The 20232-nt window shown below is 53.6% G+C and overlaps 1 protein-coding gene across 1 annotated transcript; it reads left to right on the forward strand.

Annotated features, from left to right (window-relative positions):
- The first annotated feature begins 1173 nt into the window (after positions 1-1173).
- On the forward strand, positions 1174-19217 carry LOC122379033 (nascent polypeptide-associated complex subunit alpha, muscle-specific form-like). The gene is made up of 9 exons (XM_043360892.1): positions 1174-1285; positions 8216-8282; positions 8488-8626; positions 9165-9352; positions 9761-9863; positions 10193-10318; positions 10702-10858; positions 11532-11710; positions 15116-19217. The coding sequence occupies exons 2-9, from the start codon at positions 8217-8219 to the stop codon at positions 19033-19035; spliced, it is 4878 nt and encodes a 1625-aa protein (XP_043216827.1). The 5' UTR covers positions 1174-1285; position 8216; the 3' UTR covers positions 19036-19217.
- The last annotated feature ends 1015 nt before the right edge of the window (positions 19218-20232 follow it).

The raw sequence follows: 20232 nt of genomic DNA on the forward strand, positions 1-20232 counted from the left end.
AGAAGGAAGAGCGCGCGGCGCAATGATTGTGGAGCACAGCACACGATTAATGTGAGGCGCATTTAAGCGAGAAATAACTTCATTGAACAGAAATGAGCAGAGTACCAGCATTGAAACTGCACCAGTACCAGCATTGAAACTAAATATAAGATATCTCAGAAGGTTGCGCTTTTGGGGCCGAGTTGTGGTGCTTTACGCCGTACATCATGCTTAATGAATGTGACCGTCGTGTTTGTGGGATCCCCGTCGGTACTAGTCAGCCCCACGAATCGTGGTAGATCATAAAGATAATCTTCGCCTCCGGTTATGATTTTGATATATCTACGAAACGGGTGCTGGGTGGTACACGAAAGCAGCTTTTTCAGGTGAGTTGAAAGGGGAAGAGGTTCTTTGAATTACCATTTCGGACCATGGTTCTAAAAAGCGCTAGTTTAAAACTATTGTTATAATTCCTATCGTAAACCATCGGACGCTCGACGCTGCATTGGCATTGGTACGGTGTGCCGGTAATCGCTTCGCTCGCCGAGAATGATAGCGTGGCAGGTTTACTGATATGTAGGATTATCAAATAAATGTAATAGAAACGATATTAAATCCACTACCTCTTTAGAAGCTCTTGAAATAAACCTGGCTATCTGGTTGTCGAAGCCAGGCAAATTATATGCTTGGAATGGCTAAATGTCCATTGTCCATGACATCATTAAATTGAATTATTTTCCTTCTTAGCACTTAAAATACATTTCAGCGACACAAAACTCCCAAAAGTCTGATATCTTGCCCGTGGTATCTTGGTACGATCGGCGAGAACCTAAACCTTCCTACGCAATGTCCATGGCTATGCGAAGTCTAAGGTTGGCCTACATAAGCCTTGGGTTGGCCTGTTTATCCTGTTTCATATCGTATCTATGATAATAAAGTGTTCACGATCGCATAGCCAAACTGAGAACAAAATATTTATTTGCAAAACTCCAGCAATACCCCTCGCTTGATACTATAAAAAAATATTGCACACGATCATGCGAAGCCGTGAATCCTACCGCCTTTATTTAGCGCCGGCGTTCCCGCGTTAATAATTTCTCCTGAATCGGAGGACCAATAATCAGCTGACGCACCGTTGTTTTGATGTCGGCGGACCGTGCCAGCCTGCATGCGCCATGCATGCGCGCTCTGCTTGCACATTTTTTGAATTTTTAGTTATTTTGGGAACTAATCCTCAGAGCCCTCAGAGGATGGTTCTCGTGTAAAAGGGAGGCTTTAGGAGCGTTCAAGTTGAAGTGTGATGGAAGTGAGTACTGCATGCTAGGGAGTGAAGCTGAATAGGTACCTTACCCAAGCTGGCTTACCTTAGGTGTGCACGGAATTTTGAGGCCTATATATAGGTCTCAGTCACTCTCAAATAGCTTTCGCGCTGATGCCAATTTAACTTAATTGACTTTCATTTAATATTTTTATGTAGCAAGCTAGCCAGACTGGAAAAAAAAATCCATACCTACACTACGCTAGACACCCATGAGACCCTCATGCCCCGAAATTCGGCGCAAGCAATTCTGCGCTAAAATTCCTGCATAATTTGCGCCAAAAATTGGGTGCTTTTTTGCGTTAAAATTAAGCCACTTTTATGTAAAGCACATGTGCACATCTACCCACCGACCAAGGCTCAACCAGATGGAGCGTCAACCAACCAGATAGAGAGTCCCAGGGCCTTGGACACTCCCCTTGTTTGAGCGTCTGAATAAGTTTTATTTTTGCGGAAACCCAATACTACAATACGCTTAGTGTACTGTAGAGTCATGCTGTGAAGCAAGGCCCTTGCTGGAAATTCCAGGCCCACAAAAATCGGTGGAGCAGGAGCGGTGAGTATGAGGCTGGCGGGTGCCAGCAAGGGCTGGGCAGCGGAGTAGCATGTGCCCCAGCACATCAGCCTTTTCTCAGCACACGGCGCAGGGCAGCGGGCACCGCTTGTCTGGGCACTGCCGACACGCCTCAGGGGGGAGACGGCCGATCCGTTGCAGGTACTGGAGCGAGCGGTGCCAGTAGCCTGCCCTCACCTGGTGCACCGAAACGGCGTCCTCGGACCCCTCCGGGGATAGGGAGCGGCGGCGTGCTCCCGAGGCGTGGCTTGAATAGTGACTCGGACCAGTTGTCGCGCCATTGATGCGAGGCCACACAATAAACCATCCGGGTCAGCGTGCGGGCGTCAGAGGGCAGTGCGGCTGCTTGTTTCGCCAGGTCGTCCGCGCTCTCATTCCCCTCGATACCACAGTAAGCAGGAACCTGACTGCAGCATTATTTCATGACGCTCTGCGACATTAGCGTCGCCACGGGGGGCAAGCGGGGCAGCTTGCCCCCCCCCCCCCCCAACCTCGGACCGGGCACCCCCTGAGATCGATACAGATCCGATGAGATTTTGGAGTCGGGAAAAATGGGGGTACATTTCTGAGAATGCCTGTGAGGTCAGACTCGGTTGGAGCGTGAAGTTCAAACCAGAGTCGGAGTCGCAATTGCCAAAATCTTCAAGACTCCGACTCCAGACCCGGAAATGTCAATGCTGTGATTCATTCCTTGTTCCTAGTTAGTTCTGTATTACATTTTTTACTTGATTTTCCTAAGTTTTGGAGTTCTGGCACATAATTTTCGTTCAAAGCGTGACACGAAATCTTCAGGACCTTTCTAAACTCTCGTCAAATGTCTGCGACAGGCTCAAGTACCGTTCAAGTGCCGCATGGCTCATGAGCTTGCTTTTCCCACAGGCTCCTGAGGAGCTCCACTGAGCTCTAAGAAGCTTTCAGAGAGCCCAAACTGGCCTCTGAGAGTCCCACTGGTGTCCATGTTCTCTGAGGGCCCATACAGGAATCTTTGAGGACATTATATATACGTAGACCTCTGAAGGGCCACACGAATCTTTGAGGATGCTTTCGAAAATTTCTGAGAACCTTAACTGGCCTCTGATAGTTCAGCCAAACTTTTGAGGCGACAGACTTTGCTAACCCCAAGCCGGCATCTGAGGGGTCACAGCTCACGTGTCCCTCTGAGGGCCGCGAAACACGTTTCTTATGTCCCTACGTAGGGTCCCGGACCCCGAGGGTTCACAGTTCACACTTCACACTGTTATCCGAGGGCTCCAGGCTCAACCTGGGCCTAGTCTCCTAGCGCCCGCCGCCCACACTGGGTGCTGAGGGCCCCACCTTGGGCTCGGAAAGCCCTAAAGCACCACATACACGTAAATATTTGGGGTAACCCACGCCGATCTCCGGGATCCTAAGCAGGCTTCTGAGAGTCCACACTGAGCCTGAGTGGCCTGAAATGGCCTGGAAGCCCCAAGCCTATCTCTAAAGCCTGAAACAGACTCTTTTCGCAGTCAGGAAATCGCATGCGAGAGCCTATTCAAATACATGGAAGCACGCTCGCATCAATCGCACGCACTTCCCGCAAGCGATTGATGCGAGAAGAATTACAGGGTGGGGCAGAAAGATTTACCTCTTGATTTTTGAAAATATTTCGGTCCAGAACTAAGATATTCAAATGATTCTTGATACACGTATTCAGTAGCATGTACACATCTCAGCAACGGCACTATGAACCAATATGGCCACCTTTGGTCTTCACCCCTGCCCCGAAACCTCCCCCTGCGGAGAGGCGCGAGCGCCGCACGGTGTCCTCGTCGAAATTCGACCATACCGTCTCGATGGCCAGTTTCAGAGCGGCGATGCTGCTGTGTGGTGTTGCGCACATCTCGCTCTCCAGGATGGCCCAGGTGGTGAAGTCCATCGGGTTCAGGTCTGGACTTGATGGTGGCCACATGTCCTTGTCCCAGAATCCAGGCATGTGGGTCTTGCACCACTGTTGAGTGAAGTTGGCCGTATGAGACGACGCAACGTCCTGGACGACGACGTATCCGTCTCGGAACGACTGAGGATCCAAGGCAGAGCATGTTCCTCTAGCAGATGGACATAAACGTGTGAACTGACTTTCACACCCGCCTCGATGAAGATCAAGCGTCCTTTTGAGCCGTCGGATGCGACGGCAGCTCAAATCATGACACCAGCAGGGTTGTGGCGACCAAAACTGGCCTGGATAGCAGGATTAATGCTGCATGCACCATCTGCCCAGATTATGTCGCCTTGAGAGTTCATCTGGGGCTGAACCGTGGAAATATTTTTTATCAGATCAGAGGAAGACCTTGCTACCGGCGCTTCTGATTTCCTCCAATATCTTTTGGGCCCTGTGAAGCCGCCTCTCCTTGGATGCCGCCGAAATTAGGTGTCGACGTTGCATCGTGTACGACTCAAGGCTCAAAACGTCGTTTATGATTCTTCTGATCGTTTTGGGCGAAAAATCGAGGTCCTTTGCCAGTTGCGCATGTTTCGCCAAGGATTTCGAGAGGCATCTTCTGTACGATATCAACCAGCTTTTTGGTGCGGACATGTCTTGTTCTGCCTGGGATGGGCTTCGTCGACACTGTACCTGTCCCTTTAAGGCATTTCATTAGATTGTTAACAGTTTTCATGGCAACACCGAGCTGTTTTGGAACGCTTCGGACGCTGTGGCCAGCCTGCATCGGCGCCGCAATTTGGGCTCTTTTTGTAATCTTCGCCGTAGCTCATAAACAACCACGACGGAATTAAAACCGATCAGAACAATTATACACGTGTCAGTTGGGAAGCCGCATGCAAAAGCTTACTAAAATCTGTCCAAAACTTTTTGAGTTATGGGCTAAAAACAAACAGGTAAATCTTTCTGCCCCACCCTGTATAATGTATTTGAATAGGCTCTCGAATGCGATTTCCTGAACGCGGAAAGAGTCTGTTTCAGCCTTAAGGGATCCCTTGCCGCTATGCCGTGCGCAACTTTTGGTTCCGTTATACATTTTTTGTTCGCGTTTGCAGCGCTCCCCTTCACACGAAAAAAAACGAGAAACTTTTTGTTCACACTCGAGTGAACAAAACACTTCCTCTCACTGGAGCAAAGATGAATTACTTCCGATTCACACTTCCGACATTCACTCTCCGCCGAATGCCCAACTTAGCTACAATCGGTGGCTGTTGTTGTTGTTGTTGTTGTTGTTTGTTCCCCACGCAGCGGTCGCTACGTAGCCTCTCGGCTCTGGAGGTACCTGGCGGCTGGCGGCGGCCCCCAGGGCCGCCACCACACCGCTGCCTCGGACCTCCTCCTCACTCGGGTGTATGTTGCCTAGATGTCGTAGGCGTAGTCGCATCAGTGCTGGGCAGCGGAGCAGAATGTGTTCCGGCGTGTCTGCCTCCTCTTCGCCACAGCAGCGGCAGCCGGCCGCCCGGCACGTCAGCGAGTTGCACTGCGCGCAGTCCCGGCCGGGGTTCCTGCCGATCCGATGCAGGTACTGCGCAGATCCCGACCAGTGACCAGCGCGCAGTTGGTGCACATCAACCGCCACCTCTCGTGGAGTAGTGCTGGGCAGCGGTGCGGGTAGGTGGCCGTCCATCAGCCGCCTATACCAGCCGTCTGGCCAGTCGCTGATCGCCTCCTTTCTGGCCATCCGGGACGCCGCACGGTACACTGTGCGGACGTCAACCGGGACTCCCTGCTGTGGGAGGGCGGCGGCTTCCTTGGCGATAGCGTCCACCCGCTCATTTCCCTCCAGCTCACAGTGGGACGGCACCCATTGGAGGTGGACCCTTCGGTCCCCGTCAGCCACCAGTGCCGCCATGTGCTCCCAGATGGCGGCACCTAGAGGGGACGTCTGGGCCGCTGGTCCTCCTCTCAGCGTCGCAAGTGACGCCTGTGAGTCGGAGCATATGATTATATCCTGTTCGAGGGGTGGGTGCTCCAGGAGATGTCGCACTGCCGTCTTCAGCGCCACCATCTCAGCCCGGTAGCTAGAGCATATTTTTTCCGCCGCCTCTCGCAGAGCTTCCGTCGTTCCGTCTGGGTGCTCGATTAGGACCCCGGCACCGCCATTCGCCACTCCGCCGGTCGCCGACCCGTCGGTCCAGGCCCACAATCGGCGGCTCGGATAAGCCCTATGCATTTCACGTAAAACCTCTGCAATCTGCATGCATGCGTGATTGGAGGTTTTAGCATGGTGATCCGATTAAATGGAGTGCTTTTCACCTTTTTCTGGGTGATGATCATGAGCGACGAGCGTCTGCAGAGGGGCCCTCTGCAGTGCGTCGCATAATGTCAGCCACTGTAATTTTACCGGTCATTTTGTCCAGAAATTTCAAAATTTCGAATTTTTCTGTAAAAAAGCTATATGTCATAGCCAGAAGGAAAACTTTGCCACCATCGGATTCTTCGCACCATTGCGCGTCGAATGATATGTAAAACAAGTGAGTACCGACTGGGGAAAGGCAAGATTTAACACAAAACTTGGTTTTGCCCCCCCCCCACCGAAAATCTCTGGCGACGCCTATGCTCTGCGATGTTCAATAGGTCTTTCATACCCACATCCGTCCCGAGTGTGGAGGCCTCACCTGGGCCGGGGCGGCCGCTCCTCCGTTGAGTAGACTCTGGGCGGCTCGCCAGTTCGAGGCTCAAGCAGTCGACGACCGAGGCGGAGACGTCTTGTCCCGAACCCTCTCCAGACCCGCCCGCAGGGCGCATCTGCTGCTAGATTGACCAGCGTGCCGAGTGACTAAATTCGGTGACCGTCATTCACCAAAAAATTATGCGGCCGCCCTGTGCCGAAAAATTCTGTTGCCGCCATGCGCTGAGTTCGGCGCATGCAAAGTTACGCCGGACGTGCGCTGAAATTTTCGGCGCAATCCCGCCACTACGCCGGACATATTCGGCATAACGTGTATTTTTTCCCAGTCTGGCAAGTTAGTCTTTCCTGGTTCACATTCCATGAAAATAATATCAACCCATTTCAAGATTTGTATCCGAGCGAATCGCATATTTGGATGTATTCTTGTCATGAGTGGAGTTGCTATGACCTGCTATAGATAAGCAAGCAGGGCACCACATGATTGGTAGGTACACTGTACTTTATAAATCAGCACTACTACCATAAACCAGAACTGCAGTGGAACCATGAGGATCCACACTACACCGGCTGAGCGACTGTCTTTTTTGCAATGGTGCACTTCCCATTGAAGCTGTAACGAATGCTAGGTCACGTCGCATACTTTTACCACTGCAAAATCAACAATGTCAAAGTTCTTGGGTCAATCGTTTGCGATGCCCTTCTACAGCACATGAGCACAAGTGGGCTGCTCAACAGCACTCAGCACGGGTTCCTCCCCAAGAGATCCTGCGCCATACGCCGGCTGATATTCACTACACCATTCAGCCGGGCGCTAGTCCAAGCTTGGTGCCAGTTACGCCGGCCAACATTCACCACACCACTCAGCCGTGCGCTGGTCCAAGCTTGGTGCCAGTCACGCGCAGACAGGAGAGATTCAAAATTAAGAGAGGCCAACTGGTCTTCACCTCTTCAAAGTTGTTAAATGGCCATGCAGTCTTGTCCTTCAGACAATAATTATTTAGGCCTATGCACCACCCGGCATTGTAGGGTGAACGCGACACCCGGCGTGAGAGGGGGTGTGGGGATTGCCTCCTAACCCGCACGATAAAGAACCCATGGTGTAGTTCGTGAAGAGTAGGCCATGTGCCGGCACCATGGCAAAATTAATCCCAAATCGAATTTATTGTCTTGATGGAGGACAAAGTGGTATCTTAACAACCCTTTAAAGTAACTATAACGTAAAACTTATTCTAACAGTAGGTAAAGTAAGTCCCAGGATCCCACTCACCTCCCAAGAAAGCCACAACGCGTTACCGAGCACTTTAAAGGTCAAAATTTTAGAACTCACACACTTAATTAAAGTAAATGAGCACTTGCAATATCAAAATTCTAGCAATTCGATATTTTTCTAGCAAACAGATTCTTTACAGGCGGCCGAATGTCCAATGGACAGGGACGCCTTAAAACCTCATTTTCACTCACTCACCATCCTGCGCCACTCAGCTGATGGAAGCCTTTGAGGAATGGAGCTCTGCTCTCGAAAACGACGAAGCGATTGACATATACCTGGATTTTGCAAAGGCCTTTGATTCCATGCCACACAATCGTCTGATTCACATGTACGCTTACGGTGTCAGGGTAAACCTGCTGAATTGGATAGCGGCTTTTCTGGTCGATCGTCGACAGAGGGTTGTAGTTCATTGTTGAATTGTATTTCATTCCAAGCTTGTAATTAGCTGATTCTGATAGCATATTTCTCGTTCCCTGTTACAGAATGGCGGAGGATCAAGCAAGTCTGAACAGAAGCAATAGTCTCGAACACTCGGGTGGCTTTTCGGAGGTGAGTCAGTGAGAAGGAACGACGTATGTGTTGTGTTTGTATGTGTGTGGGAAGGGCCGGAGGGGGGAGGGGTTCGCATAATCTCTGCGAGAATATGCGATAATAATATGCCTTGCGTACCTTTTGGAGATAAACCCAACAATTTGTAGTTTCGGCCGGCTTTCAACTCAGCGAACGTTTGTGTAACCGACATCCGTTATTTCAGGCAATGCTTCACTTTAAGAGGGCAGCAGTGTTCAAACGGAAGCTGGAGCCCAGCTACAGTTTCTGCCTGCACAAGCACTACTGTAAGGCTGCCAACCGAAGCAACAAGATCCACTGCGACTGCGGCGAAACTGAGGATGGTAAGCTTTTCACGAATTAACGCAAAATCCTCATGATGGCTGAATTATGTCGTTGCTCATGTGAAACCGTCTGCTACGTAGCTTTGATGGTAAAACATCGGATTCCTGGTTGTGCGAGCCCGAGTTCGAGCCGTTCTGTTGATGGATATATGAAAACTTCAGACGGAGATCGTCTGCACTTTTTTAGATCAGCTGCAACCAGTTGAAATCAGTTGAAGTGGATAGGCCACGTCCTTTGGGCTCCTTCGTTCTTGGCATCTAAATTCCCCCGTTACCCGGCATGGCCCGATCCGACGATAGGGAGAGGACCTTCGCAGCAACCGCTGCTTAGGATGGGCTCCGGCGGTGTTAATTTGTCCATAATTGAAACATTAAGCCATATTTACAAAAAGCTACTAGTTTTAGCGAGGTGTTTTCTTTATTTTTATTTTCAATGAACTCTGACAGTAAAGGCTATGATCAGGGTCTAGTTATTGATCCCCGTGAATTCTGCCGCCCGCTACCCCACACTGCTGACCGGTATCCGTCTATCTCTCAGACCCGCTGGCGTGGCACTGGGACCGCGGCCGGTCGACGCGATCGGCCACCTTCCGTCCCACGCACGTGGCGTGCCACGAGACGCTGTCAACGGGCACGGCGCTACTGGTGGGAGACACACCACTGGAGGCCGGCGGTCACCACTACTTCGAGGTCAAACTGCTGACCGACCTCTACGGTACAGATACGGTGAGAGCCACACTGCTGACCGACCTCTACGGCACTGACACGGTGAGATCAAACTGCTGACCGACCTCTACGGCACTGACACGGTGAGCAGGCCGCATGGCTGGAAATCAATTCGCTTATTGGGCGTCGTGGGTGTGCTTTACCTTCTACTGATAATGATGTTTGGTGTATGGTGATGTGTTTTTCATTACCACTATACTGTGACCTTGATTGTAACAAAACCGTATTTTTTGTTACAGTCTTGTTTTCGTGTTAATAGTTAGTTTCGATGGCTCATCCAAACAATATTTTCAAGGCATACTGAAGGCGATGCAAACAAACTCCGCTACCCAGTACCCATTATCTACTCACTCACTCACTCACTCACTCACTCACTCACTCACTTCTCTCCCCTCTTTCCCCCTGCAGATGGTCGGTGTGTGTACGGACCAGTTGGATCCGGCGGCGGGCGAGCAGCGCTTCGTCAGCCTGCTCGGAGCCGACAACCACTCCTGGGGACTCTCGTACCACGGTAAGTACCCCGGCCCTGATTCACTCTCTTGGTGGAGCCTCGTCCTTAGGAATAAGTCGTGACAGTAACTGATGCTCGGTGGATCATGCTATATAGTGATCCATCGTCTGTGTGATACATGAGTCACAGCAGTGACCCTTTCCCATGACCGTGGCTGCGTTATCCATTCGCCAGACACTCGGCACCCCTGTCGCATGTTGCGTGACCTCCAGGCTCCAACACGTTGTCGTGACGTGTGACGTATTTCCCGTGACCCTTGCTCGTGAGATCTCATAACCCTAAACCGTTCTTAGCTCCCTGACCTGGGAGTGGGACCGCGTGTTCCTCAGGTAAAGCGCAGCACGGCGGCACCGGCTGGTCGTACGGACCAGAGTTCGGCAAAGGCTCCATAGTGGGCGTGTATGCCAACCTGCGCTCCGGGCAGCTTGAGTTCTTCCTCAACCGGCGCTCGCTCGGTGAGTGCTTGCTTCCTCCGAGATCAGGGTGGGAGACCGAGCCTCTGCTGTTGGCACTAAGATGGTCGCTTGGTTAGGGAGGGTCGGTGGCACATGGTGTGGAAACAAATCAAAGGAAGTCGAAGCATTGGTAGTAGGGATATTCTGGATGAACACATTGTGGTTGTAACGAGAGTCGTTTGTTGTTTGAAGTTTTATTGGTTCGTTTTATTTTTATTACCTTATGTTTTGTTCTTCATATATAAGAATTAAAGTCCTATCTGTTATACAGTGCCATGAGGATAACTTAGTCAAATGAAAAATTTTACCGATAATGTGCAGTTAACTAGCGCTGTGTCTCCGCGATGTAACGATCTCTGACACTGTGCGCCTCACGCCCTCAGGTGTGGCGTTCACCAACCTGCCGTGCGGGCCCGGCTCCGGCGTCCGCCTGTACCCGGCCTTCTGTACCACGGCGGCCAACACGTGTGTGCGCCTCGTGTCGGCCGCCTCAGTACCCGACTCGCTGCAGTTCCAGGCCACGGCCGTGGTCACGCGCAGGTGAGCCGGTTGAGTAGCATTGGGAAGCAACTTTCTGTGGGCTATGTATTTTTTTATGTGTGCTTGATTGCGTCACCATCCCCTTGTATTTACTTTTTCACCTACTATGACACGAACTCAAGAATAGCCATGTTGTATGGATGAGTAAGTGTTCAATAAACAATAAACAATAGCACCGGGAGCGCACTATCCTCAGTCAAGTCAAGGCTTACCCCTTCCATTAGTGTCTGGGCCTCGGGATGGGCCAGTAGGGTCGCAATGATATATGAAAACTGAAATCGAGTGGTTTTAACGCGATTCCCGCTATCGTCATGCTTGCATTATGCGCAACCTACATCTCTAATTCTTTGCGACGACTTTCTTTCTGTTCTTCGAGTGCCTCTTCAACGACTTTCTAGTTCTGTCTGTGGCATTCAGATGAGTTTTATGTTTATTTTGGGAGATACGTTGATTACTATACCTACAATCGTCAATTTCTTCCAGCGTGATGGCCTAATATCTATGGCTAATATCTAATAAATCTATGGCTGAATGGGTATCTCCGTTCAATGCAGCAGTAATATCTTTGCTTTTCCGTGTATCTGGCGTTGTCAATATTCCTCGCCCTAATAAATGCCTTGTGCCTCACTGTGTCAGCGTCCTGCCGCACTGACCCTGTGCTCCCCCGCCGCAGCCTGCCGCGCTGGTCGCTGGCGCTGCCGGCCGCCCTGTGTCGGCTGGTGCGCCGGTTCGCCTGGCTCGAGTACCGCCAGCCGGCGCAGGCGTCACCGGGCGATGACGCCGTGCAGCTGCTGGATGACTCCCCCGCCCAGCAGCCCGTCCGGCCGCCACCGACGTTGGCGGTGACCGCAGGTAACACTGCTCAACTCTCTGTCGGCACAAGGCTTTACTTATTACCCCAGTTTCTCAATAATCGGTTGCACATGCATAAATTTGTTTCATAGATAGATAGTTTATTAGATGCCTCCACTGGCATGGATTTTGTGGCATGCACGTCAATCACACAAGATAAAAGGTAAAATACATGACAACCGGTAAACGACCTTGAACACACCATTGTAAACATGCATAAAAGGAGATAAAAACAAAATGCTATAACACTAAAAACACAAATAAAAGTATATACACTACACAACACACGACCATAAATCACCTATTGTTCCATGTGGAAATCGCGCGATACGTAAAGCTGCGCCGCGCAAACTCGGTCCTCACTCTCGGTAGCTGGAGCAGGCCGTTGGCCACCGCTCGGGTTTGGCGGCCCGAGACATCGCTTCGGTGGATCAGCTGCCCAGTCAGTGCCTCAGCCCCACATGCAGGGTTAAGAAGGCGACATATGGCAGCGATGTCCCGCTCATGCACCATCTCATCGACTGTGGGCCATCCCAGCTCTCTAAGCGCCGGTGTCACGTGGTCTCGCCGTGACAGTCCCGAAACGATGCGAACGCCAAAATTGATAGCTTTTTGAACTCGTGCTTTAAGTGAAGCCGAACAGCTGCCCCACACAGTCAAACAATACCGAATATGAGGAAACACAAGCGCTTGTACGAGAAGTTGCCGTGTACATTTTGGTAGTTTGTGCCGCAGTCTAGCGATTCCTATCAAGATCATGTTACAGCGCTGGACGACATTGGAAACGTGCTCGTTCCAGGCCAAGTGCTGGTCTAAGGTGACGCCCAAAATTTTGACGCTGTCAGAGGGCAAAATTTCATCATCGCCAAAGCAAACAGAGAAGTTGGTGTTCACAGTCTGACGTCGAGATTTTAAAATAAGCATCTCAGTCTTACTTGGGTTGATTTTGAGACGATTTTGAGTGAACCAGGCCAGGACTGTTGCGAGGGTGCTTTCTACACGACTTTTTAGCGTTTCGGTCTCAGAAAAGGTTCCAGCGTCAAGAAACTGGCAGTCATCAGCGTACGAAACAAGTTTACAGTGAGGCACGTGTTGTGGTAAATCGGAAGTAAATATAATAAATAAAATCGGTCCTAAAATTGATCCCTGGACTACACCGTGGGTGACGTTCAAAAAGTCAGGAGCACCAGTCACAGTCTGAGATCGATCGCTCAGCCAGGCTGCAAACCACCGGCTGTCGATCCCGTACCAGCCGAGCTTGTCCAGAAGACGGCCGTGCTCGACGCTGTCAAAAGCCTTGGACGTGTCGGCAGTGACAAGTGACGTCACCAGGCCCCTGTCGATGTTGTTGACAGTGTAAGTGACAGCGTCGAGCAGGGCCGCCTCCGTGGACAAACCCGGCCGGAACCCGTACTGTTGCGGACAAAGCAGATGGTGCTCAATCAGATATGACATGAGTTGCGTGCATACAACGCGCTCGCACAACTTTGACACGACTGGGAGCACACTGATCGGGCGATAGTTATTGGGATCGTCTTTAGCTCCCTTCTTGTGCAACGGCACGACTGTGGCAACTTTCCAGGCACGAGGTAGGTCGTAATGACTAATAGACGTGTTCACAAGTTTTAAGAGGTGAGGACCGACAACTGGAAAAGTCATTCTCAACATCTCTATGGTTATGCCGTCGGATCCACAGGCGCGGCTAGAACTCATGCGCTGCAGCGCCACGGCGAGTTCGGGGAGTGTAGCAGGGTGGGGCGAGAATGCCCCGCTGCAAACACGCGGCGGTCGGGGCGGGAGCGGATCGCCTGAGTCCCGTTCGGCCAGCGTCTCCGCCACATCCGGACCGACCGACGCGAAGAACCGGTTCAGCCTGCCGGCCCACTCGGAATCCACCTGTGCAGAGCTCGTCGTCCTCGGCTGAGCCTTCTTTGACGATACCAGGTAGCGCCTGATGTGTTTCCACGTTAGCCCGCGAGGGTTGCGGAATGATGTGGCAAAGTAGGTGGCGCTGGCTCTGTTCAGCGCCACCTTCACTGCATTGCGCCGAGTTCGGAACTCTCTCTGGGTCTCATCACACGGGGTACGATCGCGGTCGAAGCGAGCCAGGTCCCGTGCAGCCATGGCCTCCCGGACGGCCTCATCTTCAAGCCATGGATAGCACCGCTGCCGAATCCTGACCGTCCGTAGCGGCATGTGTCGATCCAATATGGGGCGCCACGTGTCAAGGAAACCGTTCCACATGTGACTGATGGAGTCGGCTTCATACAGGCGGGACCAATCGGCCAGCAGAAGTTCTAAACAGAGTGCATCCTTGTTCACTCGTCTCGCACTCCGAACCGTTATAGTCTCCGGCACAGTGGGCTCCCTGAAGTCGGAGACCCTGGCCGTGATCAGGTCGTGATCCGAGATGTTGCACGGGATGACGGCCACATCAGACGCGCAGTCAGGCCGATTCACTACCAGGTGATCCAGTAGGGATGGACTCTCTCCAGGGCGCGTCGGCTCGGTCACAAGCTGAGTTAACGCCAAGTCACGCAGCAGCTGCAGGTAGGGCGTGACGCCGGGCTTGCTGGGCTGCAGAACGTCGAAGTTTGTGTCGCCAAGCATGTAGATCGGCCGGCCGCGGGCCAGGATGGCAGTCAGCTGCCGGTGCAGGTCTTCAAGCGACGCTGCTGCTGGGCAGGATGGCGGACGGTAGACGGCGCCGATGATGATGCTGGCTCGGCCGGTGACCTGCAGCCAGAGAGCCTCCAGCGCCGACCGCGGGGCCGGCACCCTGAGCCGCTCCACGCTCAGAGAGTGACGGTAGAGCACGGCCACCCCGCCGCCGGACCTTCCAGTCGGTCTGTCTTTCCGGCAGATGGCGTATCCGGGAAGCACCAGCATGGAACTGTCGACGGACTCGGTCAGAAAAGTTTCGCTGAGGCAGATTACATCCAGCCGCTCGTTCTGAATCAGGTGGCCAACGTCATCCATGTGAGCCGTCAGTGAACGAACATTAAGGTGGCCCACTTTCAGTGTGTGGGTCACTGGGCTCCTTGTACGACACTCCTTGCGACGCGGGCTCCGCTCAAGAACGTGTCGCGCCCATAAGCTAGAGCATTTAGGATTTCGTTAACGAGCAGACTCCCGAACAAGCCTCTTACCAACCGCCTACACCCGCGTGATGATATTTTCGGCGACCATACTCACAAAACTCAAACGCAATATGGTAGTGATATGATTTCGGTTAGGCTTAGGTAGGTAGCGTCTGTTCTACGGTCTGTCAATTAATAAGCGAAGTTGATATTATGTCCCACCGTTTGTTGTAAGCTGTGGTGTTGTAAGTTGTAACTTGTAAGTGTGGTGTTGTGGTCTGAGTTGTTGGTGTAGCTGACTGGGGCATTCCCGTCTCCCCGGCAGCTCGGAGCGGCGGCGCCGGTGACCGGCTCGGTGGTGACGGCCCGGACCTCGGATGGTCCCCACTGGAGCCGGACAGAGACACGGACTCGCCTCCGGTAGCCGTGGTGAACCGCGCCTCGCTGCCGGCCGCCGCCGTCGTCCCGTCGCGCCGTCTGCGACTGTACGTCTCCCCGGAGGAGGAGCCGCGGGCGGCCGCCGCACCGCCGGCCGCTGACGCCAGCCCGCCGCTGCGAGAGCGGCCCCGCGCGCGAGTGACGCTGGTGGCGGAGCGTCGCGGCCGGGCCCGGCGGAGGAGTGGTGCCGCGCCTCCGCCGGCCGTGGTGGCGCTGGGGCCGCCCGGCGGACTGAGTCCCAGAGTCGAGTCGCCGATTCCAGCGGAGGAGCTGCTGGATGTGGCCATGGTGGGATCACCGTGTGAGCTCGAAATATCGCTGGCGGCTCACCAGCCGATCACCGACGGCGCAGGAGACGGTTCTGCCGTGAACATCGCCTCTGCCACTGCTAGCTGCACTGGGAACATCGGTTATGCCACCGCTGCTGCGGTGGACATCTCTGCCGTCCATCAAAGCACTGAGCTGAGTCAGGCGGACCCGGCCATCACCGCCGTGCAGAACGCTCATCATAGCACTCCGGCCTCGGATGGGAGTCGTTTGGTCTCCGACGTAGCCCCTGACACGCTCCTTGTCAGGGGCTCCTTGTACGACACTCCTTGCGACGCGGGCTCCGCTCAAGAACGTGTCGCGCCCACTGACAGGGTCGTTACAGTACACTGTGTATCGTCCAGTGACGGGGCCATCGCTCCAAACCGTGATGCGCCCAGCGGCGATGGGAACATTACTGTGGACCGTGCCGCAGCCAGTGAGAGTAACATCGACAAGAGCTCTGACGTGCTCTGTGATGTAGACACTGCTGTGAGCGGTGACACGCTCCGTAACGCGCCCAGTGACGGGAACGTCTCAGCTGCACAACGTGACGGGCCACATCCACCAGCCGACAAACGCGTCAGGCGGGCGTCTACCGCTAGCTGCGGCTCTGTTACAGCGCGTAGCACCACTCGCCGGAACAGTGAGAGCCGTGAGCCGCCTGCTGGAGACACGGCACGGCCTTCCCGACGGAGAGCATCGAGTGCGTTTTACGCCGGCCGTGGCGAAGTTCCTAATAAAGAGACAGACATTTTGCGTCCAGTGGTACAGTCGCATTCGCGTGAACTGGCCGTGGCGGGCACTGTGCAGCCGAGCCAAAAGTGCAGTATTCCAGTTAGCGGAACCGCGGTGAAGTGCGATGTTCCGGCGACCGGCGACAGCTCGCGGGTATCTATACGGGTTGGTGACACCAGTGACCCTGTTGTGGGTACGGGGAAGGCTCCACCGCGACGTAGTCGGCGTCTGTCGGGGTTCGTGGCTCCCATCAGTGCCACTGTGCTGGGACGTTCCGGTGGGACCGGATCACAGGGTGACGGAGACGGGTCGAGCGCTGGTGACTTGGAGCGGTCGTCTGCGAGTCGTGGCTCCGAGGAGAGCCGTGCTGGGGACATAGCACGCTCAGGAGTTGTTGAGGAAGGTAGCAAGGCTGCTCCAGTGGCTGTGAAGACGAGACGACGGTTTACAGTCGTCAATGAGAGCATCAACGAACCCCCAGCTGTGAAAACAAGGCGACTTTCTCTGGCCGTCAATGAAACTCACAGTGAAGTTCCACGTGCCAGAAATAGTAGGCGGCGAAGCTCTATCGTAGTATCGGAAAGCAACGAGCTCCCAGTGGCTGTGAAAGCTAGACGACGCTCTGTGATCGCCACCGTAACCACCAGCGAGGCTCCAGCAGCCGCAAGCACCAGGCGACAATCTGCAATATTCAGTGAACGTGGCAAGGATGTCTCAGCATCTGTTGTCAAAACAGCAAGGCTTTCTTTAGCCACCACTTCAAGCGACTGCGAGTTTCCAGCTACCGTCAGCACTAGGCGACGATCTGCAATTTCCAGTGAACACTGCAAGGAAGTCCCAGCATCTGTTGTCAAGACAACACGACTTTCTTTAGCCACCACTTCAAGCGGCAGAGAGGTTCAAGCAGCCGCAAGCACAAGGCGTCGATCTGCAATTTCCAGTGAACGTGTCAAGGATGTTGCAGCGTCTGTTGTCAAGACAACTCGTCTCTCCCTAGCCACCACTTCAAGCCGCTGCGAGGTTCCAGCTACCTCCAGCACCAGACGACGATCCGCAGTGTCCAGCGAACGTGACAAGGATGTCTCATCATCTGCTGTGAAGACAAAGCGATTCTCCCTGGTCAGCACGGAGAGTAGCGTTGAGGCCCCGGCTGCTGCGAGAAGCAGGCGGCGCTCTGCTATCCCCAGCGAAGGTGGAAGTGATGTTCCAATTGCGGCGAAACCTAGGCGACTCATGGCAGATACCAATGTAAGCAGCAGTAGCGTCCCAGATCCTGCGAAAACTAGGCGACGCTCTACAGTCGACAGCGGAAGTAGTGATGACTTCCCGGCAACTGTGACGACCAGACGTTCGCTCGCCTCCGGTGAAGGTGGTAGTGGGGTCGCTGCCACGCTGAAGAGAAGGCGGCTATTCCTAGACACCACTGAAGTTGACAGTGATGTACCTGCCGACGTGAAGAGCAGGCGGCGTTCTGCAGTTGTGGGTAAAGTCAGTAGTGATGTTCCATCCGCCGCAAAGACCAGACGACGCTCTGCAGTCGCTGTCGTTTCAGCAGATATCGCGGATGCCTCTGCCGCTGTGGAGAACAGACGACGCTCTGCAATACCCAGAAAGGTTCCAACTCCTACCGAGAAGGGGCGGCGCTCTATAGTTCCTAGCGAACTCGTCAGCGATGCTCCGGCTCCTGCGAAGACCAGACGGCGCTCTGCAGTTCCGAGCGAAATCAGCAGCGATGGTCCGGTTCTTGCAAAGACTAGGAGGCCCTCTGCAGTTTCGAGCGAACTGGGCAGCAATGCTATAGTTCCTGAAAAGACTAGGAGACGTTCAGCTGTTCCGAGCGGATTGGGCAGCGATGGTCCGGCTCCCGACAAGACTAGGAGACGCTCTGCAGTTCTTAGCGAACTCGGCAGCGATGCTCCAGGTGCTGCGAAGACTAGACGGCGCTCTGCAGTTCCTAGTGAAATCAGCAGCGATGGTCCGGCTCCTGAAAAGACTAGGAGACGCTCTGCAGCTCCTAGCGAACTTGGCAATGATGGTCCGGCTCCCGAAAAGAATAGGAGACGCTCTGCAGTCCCGAGCGAAATCAGCAGCGATGTTCCGGCTCCTGTGAAGACCAGGAGACGCTCCGATGTTATTGGTATGGTCAGAAGCGATGTTGCTACAGCTGCCAAGACTAGGCGACTCTCCGATATTCCTGCTGCTATGAAGACAAGACGACGCTCTGCAGTCACCAGTGAGATCAGCAGTGAGGTTCCAGCTGCTGTGAAGTCTGGACTAAGTGCTGAGGCTGACAGTGACGAACAGGCTCCCACGCAGAAGGCAACAGTCGCCGGTGATGGCAGCGATGATGTACTTACCGCTGCCTCAGAGTCCACCAGTAAATCCAGCGAAGACGTGCCAACCGCTGCTCAGTGCCTGGATGTCAGCGAATCTCTGACCGAGTCTGACGCAAGCCCCGTGATCGGTCAGCGATGCTCTGCGCCTGATGAAGCTGACTCGTCCCGGGAGCGTCAGGTGGATGTCGCCAAGAGACGCTCGTGGTCAGGCGGTGCGGCGGCGAGCCGGGACTCGGACGGCGGCTCAAAGGATCGCCAGAGGCAGCGGCGGCGCCGCTCCATGGGTCCCGAGGAGCTGGCGGCCAGTCTGGCGCAGCGCGGCCCGGTGGCGAGACGACGGGTGCACCGCCCGCCTCCACTGCTGCCATCCGTGCCGGAGGAGTCCCTCTCGGAGTGGAGCTCACCACCGCGGGAGTCCGGAGTGTGACTCAGCGGGTGGTGCCGGCGCGTGACTCGTGTCCAGGGTTGAGAGTGATGAGATCGGGTGTGTGCACTCCACTCTTATATTTCTAGTGCCACGTCTCGTTATAAGTGTTATGTCGTTTTGTTTTGAACCGCTTAGGTTTGGTAAAGATGTATGCGATGGCAATAAACCTTTTTTAAGTCGAACTTGCCGGTGGTTGAGAGTTTCTTAGTGTTACTCTTACTTTTTAGTTTCTGCCCTCGGACCGTGTAGGTATAGTATGTGCGGTGGAAGTCGATTTTACCGAGGCCTAGACCTCGACTCGGCCTTACACTCGCGAATCCAGCGCTGCAATAGGCGGTGCAGGGGTGGAGTAACGCATTGTTGAAAAGTGTGTTGACAGTTGGCATGTGTTGACCATTTAGGTCCAGGGGAGGGGGTCAGAGGGCTGTTCACGGGCACCGCACACTGGTGCGTGCGGTGTGTGAGGTGGGTCCAGCAGGCGTGGGGGTAGGGGATGGGTAGGCGGTTCTGACGTCACGGCTGCGTACGGTGGACGGTTTCCTGTGGCGGACCGGCCACAGCGGTCGCAGTGTGCGGTGACGTGACGGAAGGCTGACGGAGGGACGCAGTGGGCGGAGCTTGGAGGCTGTGTGCGGTCCGACCGCACACAGGGCCCGTGAACAGCCCTCAGAGTCAGGGCTCGTCGTCTGGGTTGTCCAGATTAACGCGCAAGTTCCGGAGACCGGAACTCACCCCGAGGCCCCGGAAATATAACCCGTAAGCTTAAAGGGACCCTCCCACCTTAACATTAGTTTTGAGTTGAGATAGCCAAATTGGTGGCCATGGCCTGAAAATACCGGTTTAGGCATTCACAACATCGAAAAATGCTTTAATTGGGAGATATGGAATTTCAAACTTGCAGTTTTCGGATTCTAAGGGGCTAGTGCATTGGTATGCCCCCTTAGAATTTGTGACGTCAGCGGAGATCTAACGATTTTTAAATCTTTTACTAAAACGTTTGGCAGCACGCGGTGGTATATGCTGCTTTGCGCGCAACAAATGCCGCACTTTCAAATAAAGTCGCTAGGAACAGCGGAGATCCCAAAAAGTAAACAAAAGTAAAAGTCTAATATCTTGAAAACCGGTGAATATTTTTCGATGAAATTTGGTAGATATTCATTTTTGCTCTTTCTGAACCGAGCGACATCACTTTCATGC

The sequence above is a fragment of the Amphibalanus amphitrite genome, unplaced genomic scaffold, assembly GCF_019059575.1.
Source record: "Amphibalanus amphitrite isolate SeventyFive unplaced genomic scaffold, NRLGWU_Aamphi_draft 000007F_arrow, whole genome shotgun sequence".
Classification (NCBI taxonomy): domain Eukaryota; kingdom Metazoa; phylum Arthropoda; class Thecostraca; order Balanomorpha; family Balanidae; genus Amphibalanus; species Amphibalanus amphitrite.